The 8,776-nt window shown below is 48.7% G+C and overlaps 1 protein-coding gene across 3 annotated transcripts in view; it reads left to right on the forward strand.

Moving 5' to 3' along the window:
• The window catches only part of pdcd11 (programmed cell death 11), a 71,840-nt gene extending 65,156 nt beyond the window's left edge, over positions 1 to 6,684 (forward strand). For all 3 annotated transcript variants that reach the window (XM_063071427.1, XM_063071430.1, XM_063071429.1), the window contains exons 34-37: positions 1,159 to 1,327; positions 2,997 to 3,150; positions 4,253 to 4,418; positions 5,999 to 6,684. In XM_063071427.1, coding sequence (XP_062927497.1) covers positions 1,159 to 1,327; positions 2,997 to 3,150; positions 4,253 to 4,418; positions 5,999 to 6,170 — 661 coding nt within the window. In that variant the 3' untranslated portion in view covers positions 6,171 to 6,684. The remainder of the gene's footprint in view (positions 1 to 1,158; positions 1,328 to 2,996; positions 3,151 to 4,252; positions 4,419 to 5,998) is intronic.
• Positions 6,685 to 8,776: the final 2,092 nt, after the last annotated feature.

Consider the following 8,776-nt stretch of genomic DNA (forward strand, 5'->3'; position numbering starts at 1 on the left):
TGAAATGTGGTGTTGCCACACGTCCAGTGCTAACATTGCCCACCCACGACTTGCTAACCCTAACCGTATGTCTTTGGAATGTGGGGGGGGGGGGACTGGAGCACCCAGAGGAGACCCATACAGTCATGGGGAGAATGTACAAACTCCTTACAGATAGTAGCAGTGGTTGAGCCCTCTGCTGGTGGTGTAAAGCGGCTGTGCTGATCACTGTACCATTGTGTGCTGTCCTTACCATGGACAAACCAGCCCATGCACAGTATTATTATTGTGATCTAGAGTCTGACTAGAAACCACCTTTCTGTCTAACCAGTTTCAATTCCAGTTTAGAAACATACACCACGAAAACAGGCCCTTTGGCAAATGATACAGATATCCCATTTGCCCATGTTTGACTCGTATCTTCTAAACCTTTCCTATATGTAGCTGTCCCAACCACCGTGGGAAGTTGATTGCATAAAGGGACCAGCATCTAGGTAGAAAATGTTGTCCCTGATGTCGCTTTTAATTCTTACCTTAAATCTTCTTACCCTTAAATCTTCTTAGTTCATGATTTCCCAGACCCTGGAAGGTTATACAGGAGAGAAGAGTTGGATTGATCTTAGAGTTGACTAAAGGGTTAACACAATATTGTAGGCTGCAGGGCCTGTACTGTTCTATGGGAAAATACTGCGTGCATTCACCCCTCATGATTTTATGAACGTTGTTAAGATCGTCTCTCAGTCTCCTATGCTTCAGGGACTCAAATTCGAGCAACCTCTCCGTATGTTTCATTCCCTCAAATCCTGACAACATCGCTTTCTCTGTCTGGCCTCCTTCCTTGGGTGTTGCCCTCTGTGTCTGTTCAGTTCCTCCCTCCCGTGCTCACCCTCAGCTGTCGTTATAGAGTCATAGAGCACTACAGCTCAGGCCCAAGCCCTTCAGCCCATCTATTCTGTCCCAAACAATTATTCTGCCTATCCCACCAACATGCACCTGGACCATATCCCTCCACACCCCTCCAACCCATGTATTCTCTTTAATATTGAAATCAAGCCCACATCCACTACTTCTGCTGGCAGTTTGTTCTACGCTTTCACCACTCTGAGTGAAGAGGTTCTTCCCCTCATGTTCCCCTTAAATATTTCCTTTCGCCATTAAGTTGTTGTTCTGCTTGTCCAGGGAGGAGCAAGAGAAGTTGAACATCTGGGTGGCTCTGCTCAACCTGGAGAATCTCTACGGCACAGAGGAGTCGCTGGCCAAAGTGTTTGAACGGGCTGTACAGTACAGTGAACCCCTGAAAGTCTTCCAGCAACTGGCCAACATCTACACCAGGTCTGAGAAGTACAAGGTAGGAAGACATTTATTGTTGTGCCATCCCGTTTGGACTGGGGGTTTGTAGACTGTGAAACTGTTACCCTGAATAATGCGTGGAGGTCAGCCAGTGAGAACAGCAGGAAGAGTTTAAAAGGAAGACGGATTTGCAGAGCGTGTGTTGGACTAGTGGTTGACAGAGTAGGAAGGCTTTGGCTCAACGGGTTGGAGGGTTGCGGATGTTAATCCCTTATTCAAGAAGGGGAATAGGGATATCCCAGGAAATTATAGGCCAATGAGGCTTACTTCAGTGGTTGGTAAGTTGATGGAGAAGATCCTGAGGGGCAGGAATTAAGAACATTTGGAGAGGCATAATATGATTAGGAATAGTCAGCATTGCTTTGTCAAAGGCAGGTCGTGCCTTATGAGCTTGATTGAATTTTTTGAGGATGTGACTAAGCACATTGATGAAGATAGAGCCATAGATGTAGTGTATATGGATTTTAGCAAGGCATTTGATAAGGTACCCCATGCAAGGCTTATTGAGAAAGTAAGGAGGCATGGGATCCAAGGGGACGTTGCTTTGTGGATCCAGAAGTGGCTTGCCCACAGAAGGCAAAGAGTGGTTGTAGACGGGTTATATTCTGCGTGGAGGTCGGTGACCAGTGGTGTGCTTCAGGGATCTGTTCTGGGACCCCTACCCTTTGTGATTTTTATAAATGTCCTGGATGAGGAAGTGCAGGGATGGGTTAGTAAATATGCTGATGACACAAACGTTGGGGGTGTTGTGGATAGTGTGGAGGGCTGTCAGAGGTTATAGCAGGATATTGATAGGATGCAAAACTGGGCTGAGAAGTGGCAGATGGAGTTCAACCCAGATAGGTGTGAGGTGGTTCATTTTGGTAGGTCAAATATGATGGCAGAATATAGAATTAATGGTAAGACTCTTGGCAGTGTGGATCAGAGGGATCTTGGGGTCTGAGTCCATAGGATGCTCAAAGCCGCTGCGCAGGTTGACTCCGTGGTTAAGAAGGCGTATGGTGCATTGGCCTTCATCAATTGTGGGATTGAATTTAAGAGCCGAGAGGTAATGTTGCAGCTATATAGGACCCTGGTCAGACCCCGCTTGGAGTACCGTGCTCAATTCTGGTCACCTCACTGTAGGAAGGACGTGGAATCCATAGAAAAGGTGCAGAGGAGATTTACAAGGATGTTGCCTGGATTGGGGAGCATGCCTTATGAGAATAGATTGAGTGAACTCAGTCTTCTTGCCTTGGAGCAACGGAGGATGAGAGGTGACCTGATAGAGGTGTATAAGATAATGAGGGACATTGATCGTGTGGATAGTCAGAGGCTTTTCCCCAGGGCTGAAATGGCTAGCACGAGAGGGTATAGATTTATGATGCTTGGAAGCAGATACAGAGGAGATGTCACACGTAAGTTTTTTACGCAGAGAGCGGTGAGTGCGTGGAATGGGTTGCTGGTGGCGGTGGTGGAGGCGGAAATGATAGGGTCTTTTAAGAGACTCCTGGATGGCTACGTGGAGCTTAGAAGAATAGAGGGCTATGGGTAAAGCCTAGGTAGTTCTAAGGTAGGGACATGTTCGGCACAGCTTTGTGGGCTGAAGGGCCTGTATTGTGCTGTATGTTTTCGATGTAATTTCAAGCATTGTCTAATCTGTTGTGCTGTGTGTTCTGTTTTACAAGCAAGCAGATGCCTTGTACAACACCATGCTGAAACGGTTCCGTCAGGAGAGCGCCGTTTGGCTGAGCTATGCTGCCTTCCTCATGAAGCAGGGGCGCGGCGAGGGCAGCCATACCCTACTGCAGAGAGCTCTCAAATGTCTACCAAAGAAAGAGCGTAAGTTAGAGTTGGTGTGGGAAAAGGGTGTAAATCATTCTTGGCTGCATTTCATCAGTTTCTGTTTGCCAAAGCTCCTAACAATCCTGCTGGAGGAATGCAGCAGGTCAGGCGGCATCTATGAAGATGAACATTTTTGGCTGGGACTCTCCGAAACTTCACCTGTTTATTCCTCCTCCTTATCTGCTGAGTTCCTCCAGAATTTTGTGTAATTTGCTCTGGATTTCCAGCATCTGCAGAACCTCTTGCACTCCCAACAGTCCTGTCCAGGGAGCTGCCAATGCATGGTTGAAGTTCTGTGGTTCCTTGTCTGCTGCATTGGGATGGGCTTCAGTTATTGTTTTCCACCACTTGTCAGAGGTCTTAATAAGGAGACATCATTTATCTCCTGAACCAGCTGCTTCAGGCGATCAGACACTGACCGATCACATCTCAAACATCACTCCTTTCCCTTTTCCAGCAAAACTGATCGTCCAGGGATAGCCCACTAAACTTCTGGACTTTGAGAGTGAGAGTCTTGCTTTTCCACTTTGTGTATGAAAACTTCCTGTAATTTTCTTCCTTCCCACTGGCCAGGCTGGTGTGAGCTGAGTATCTTAAAGATTAAAGCTTATTTTTATTTGTCTCCTACACATCAAGATGTGTTATTTGCATCCTAGGACATGCTGGGGGAAGTCCACAAGTGTTGCCATTCTTCTGGTACCAATATAGCATACCTACAACTCACTAACCCTTACCTGTACGTATTTGGACTGTGGTAGGAAACCAGAGTAACCTCCTCTGACATCTTCCCTATATATACTTCCCTCCAATCACCTTAAAATTATGCCTCCTCATATTAACCATTTCCACCCTGGTAAAAAGCCTCTGGCTGGCCACTCAATCTGGGCTACTTATCATCTTTTACATCTCTATTGAGTTGTCTCTCATCCTCCCTTGTTCAAAAGGGAAAATCCCTAGCTTGCTCAATCTGTCCTCAAGGACGTGCTCTCTAGTCCAGGCAGCATCCTGGTAACTGTCCCCTGCACCCTCGTGCAGGTGTGCCTTGTTCCAGTTTCCATACCTGGTCCTCGCCTTACCATCCCTTCCTCTGCCGTTTCAGATGTTGACGTCATTGTCAAGTTGGCACAGCTGGATTTCCGACTGGGTGACGCGGAGCGGGCGAAGGCTCTGTTTGAGAACACGTTGAGCAGTTACCCGAAGCGCACCGACCTGTGGTCGGTCTACATCGACATGCTGGTGAAGTTTGGCAGCCAGGAGGAAGTGAGGTGGGTCGGACTTGCTCAAAACAACACACGCAAAATGCTGGAGGAACTCGGCAGGCCAGGCAGCATCTGTGGAAAAGACTACAGTCAACGTTTTGGACTGAGACCCTTCAGCTGGTCCTCTTTTCCATAGATGCTGCCTGGCCTGCTGAGTTCCTCCAGCATTTTGTGTGTGTTGCTTGGATTTCTAGCATCTGCAGATTTTCTGTTGTTTGTGATTTAAACTTGCTCAAAGGAGCTCTGTCCCAAGTCAGTGAAGTTGGTCCCAGTTCCAATATCCCTGCTGCTGTGCAAGATTCCACCCGCAACTCCAGCCTCTCGGTCCTAGTCCAGCAGGTTAAACTCCCGGTCGCTCCCACACCCTGAGGCTTCAGCTGCCCCTCACCTTGTATTTCTTCATCCTGTTCCTCCCCACCCCGACACTGGGTCAGGGAGAGCAGTGAACGGTCTCCCCCCAAACCTTCTGACTGTGTTCCAGTTCTGTGGGGTTTGCCCACAGGATGCCAGGTCTCTCTTGGCTGACCCTTAGTCTGACAGGTTGAACACATTGGCACTACCCAGGCCTGTTGCATAGTTCAGGGACAAACCAGGATCTGGTGTGCAGCCCTTTTCACAGAGCACGGTCAGCATCAGCACCTGCTTACCAACCGCGTCGACTGATCAGACCCATCTCCGGCTCAGTACTGCGAACCCTCCCCAACTGTTCCTGTCTTTGGACCGGATGATCTCCTGCTCTCTCCCCCCCCCCCAATTGTCCGAGGAAGAAAACAATACATCCCCTCCTCAACTGCTCCTATCCTCAGACAACACACTGTCTCCAGCCCCCTGCTCTCAAAGATTAGAACAGCGTTGGAGTGGCCATAGAGTGTTACAGCAGAGAAACAGGCCCTTCAGCCCATTTAAACCACACTAAAGTATTCTGTATAGTCCCATCAACTTACACCTGGACCCTACCCCTCCATCCATGTACCTATCCAAACTATTTAAATGTTGGAATCAAAACTACATCCACCACTTCCGCTGGCTGCTTGTTCTACACTCACACCACCCTCTGAGTGAAGAAGTTCCTGCTTGGGTTCCCCTTAAACATTTCACCTTTCACTCTAAACCTATGACCTCTCGTTCTAGTTCTGGAAAAAAAAAACACCTTGCTTTTGCCCTATCTGTACTCCTCATAATTTCATATTCTTTGGCTCTATCATATCTCCCCTCATTCTCCTACGCTTCCAGGAATATATCCTGACCTGTTCAGCCTTTCCGTATAACTCAAGTCCCAGCAACATCCTTGTAAATTTTCTATAACGTTTTCTGATATCTTTCCCGTAGGTAGGTGACCAGAAATGCACACATTGTTTCAAATTTGGATTCACCAACATCTTGTACAACTTCAGCTTAACATCCCATATTTTTTCTAAATATTGAGTACAGAAGTTGGGATAACAGTGAATTTCGCCTGCCTGTAACCTACTGTGAGATATTGGAGGCCTGACAGCCGGCCACTAAAGTACGCCAGTGTCTCCGAGATTGGAAAACCTGTGGCCTCTGAGTACAGACTGACATCCTTTCTCCCTCCTGTCCCGTAGGCACCTCCTGGACAGAGCTGTGAGCCTCAAGGCAGCTCCTAAGAAGATCAAGTTTTTCTTCAAGCGCTACCTGGACTATGAGAAGAAGCACGGGAATGCAGAGCACATACAGGCGGTGAAGGACAAGGCGCTCGCCTATGTGCAATCAAAGACCTCTTTGGAGGGCAGTTAGCCAGCTCTGCTGCCTGCCTCTTGTACAGTGGACTATGGGTGGTGGGAGAGAGGGGCCAGATCTATGAGGTGGAGGCTGCGGGAGGGCAGTGAAGCTTCCTCAATACTCTGCCTCCTCAGCTATTCTTCTGTGCCCCCTCCCGCTGATGAACCGCGGCTCAGTCGTGTGTGGGGGTGGGGGGGAACGTATGAAGCCTGCTTCAGTGGTGATCAGGGCTGCAGGAACCTGCGGCAAGTGCCGCAGTGGTGATGTGGCTGGTCACCCTCACTCCTCAGTGGGGGGGTGCTTCCTGAAGTGGTACCACACCATCAGCCTGGGCTAGAAGCTTCAGATGGGGCTGAGTGGACCACCGACTCAGCCCTTGAGGGGGCACCAGGGTGCAGTGTTGAATCTGTTCACCTTCCCCACAGCAGCTCCATGTGTACAGAGCAAAGAGCTCGAACCACAAGAAACCGAGGGTCAGGAACTCCATATGGGGGTGGCCTTCCAGCCAAGGGATTGTAATAAAGCTGATGTTTTGTGGTTTTTAAGGTTGTCTGTCTGCAGTGAGTGTCTGTCTAGGACCAGAGAAGCTCAGAATGAGGCCGTTCGCCCATCGAGTCTGCTTCGCCATTCTGTCATGGCTGATTTATTATGCCGCTCAGCCCGGTTCTCTGCCTTCTCCCTGTAACATTTGACAACATTACTAATCAAGAACCTATCAATATCTGCATAACATATACCAATGACTTCAGAATCAGGTTTGTTATCACCAGCATATGCTGCGAAATTTGTTAGCTTAGCGGCAGCTTTTCAATGCATTATATGATTAAGTAAATCTATTACAGTGTGTGTATGTGTGTGTGACGGCAGAGGAGAAGAAGCTGTTCCTGAATCACTGAGTGTGTGTGTTCAGGCTCTGTATCTCCTTCCTGAGGGTAACAATGAGAAGAGGGCATGTCCCGGGTGATGGGGGTCCTTAATGGTGCACATCAGCTTTCTGAAGCACTGCTCCTTGAAGATGTCTTGGATGCTACGGAAGATGGTAATGATGGAGCCAACTAATCTTACATAGCTTCTTTTGATCCTGTGCAGTCTCTTCCCCCCCCCCCCCCCATTCCAGACAGTGATGCAGCCTGTCAGAATGTTCTACGGTACATTTGTAGAAATTTTTTGAGTGTCTTGGATGACAAATCAATCTCCTCAAACTCGTAATGAAACACAGCTGCTGTCTTGCCTTCTTTATAGCTGCATTGATATGTTGGGACCAGGTTAGAGCCTCAGAAATCTTGACACCCTGGAACTTGAATTTGCTCACTCTCTCCACTTCTGATCCTTCTGTGAGGATTGGTTCATGTTCCCTTGACCTACCTTTTCTAAAGTCCACAATCAGCTCTTTGGTCTTACTGATGTTGAGAGCAAGGTTGTTACTGTGACACCACTCAACTAGCTGGTATATCTCGCTCCTGTATGCCTTCTCTACTCTCTAAGATTCTGCCAACACTAACTGTATCATCAGCAAATGTATAGATGCCATTTGGGCTGTGCCTGGCCACACAGTCATGGGTACAGAGAGAGCAGAGCAGTGGGTTAAGCACACGCCCCTGAGACTACACCTCCACCCTCCCCACTGCTACAGCTGCAGACTGATGTGTGGTAATGCATTTGTCTCACTGTGACCAGAATCTCGTGGGATCTTGCTGTGACTACTTTGCACCAGCAGTAAGACTCCACATCACTTCCCCCACCTCTGCCTATTCTTCAGAGAAGAGCAGGAGGTGCTGAGGTGTCGATGTGTGAGCAGTGGAACGAGCTCCGTCATCTCAGTGTTTAGATTAGATCAGCTTTTATTTGTCATATGTACGTCAAAACATCGGAGGACGGTGAAGTGCATTGTTTGCACCAGTGACCAACTCAGTCCGAGGATTTCTCACCACGATTCTGGCACCAACGTAACATGCCCACACACCTTTCAAAAGAGGAGCAAACCACAGCATCACCTGGAGGAAATCCACGTGGTCACAGGGAGGACGTACAGACTGCGGCGGGAACTCAGCCTGGGTCACTGGTGCTGCGATAGCATTACCCTGCCGTGCTGCACCCAGGGCTTACTGGCCGGCCTACCAACCAGACTGGATAGCTGTCTCAGCAAGTCCACTGGGCCCTCACAGTACCAACACCCGAGCTGAAACTCCCAGTGCAAGGACCAGGCACGCGCACAGTTGACACCAGCCCATTGCTCTCCCTGCTGTACCAGTCTGGAGGCTGCCGCGCCTTTCTGGAGCGATTATTCTGCTGCTGTTGTGGGAATTAGTGTCTGGTCCCAGCCTTTACTGAGTAACTGATGGTGCTGACTCCACAGACTGGCGTAGTACAGGTAATAAGTCATAAACGTGTCTCCCAGTGCTGACTGTGCAAAAGGAAAGCGTTCACAGGGCCACTGTGGTTCAGACCCACGATAGACACATGGAAACATAGAAAATAGGTGCAGGAGTAGGCCATTCGGCCCTTCGAGCCTGTACAGCCATTCAGTATGATCATGGCTGATCATCCAACTCAGAACCCTGTACCTGCCTTCCCTCCATACCCCTTGATCCCTTTAGCCACAAGGGCCATATCTAACTCCC

Source organism: Mobula hypostoma, chromosome 19, assembly GCF_963921235.1.
Source record: "Mobula hypostoma chromosome 19, sMobHyp1.1, whole genome shotgun sequence".
Taxonomy (NCBI): Eukaryota; Metazoa; Chordata; class Chondrichthyes; order Myliobatiformes; family Myliobatidae; genus Mobula; species Mobula hypostoma.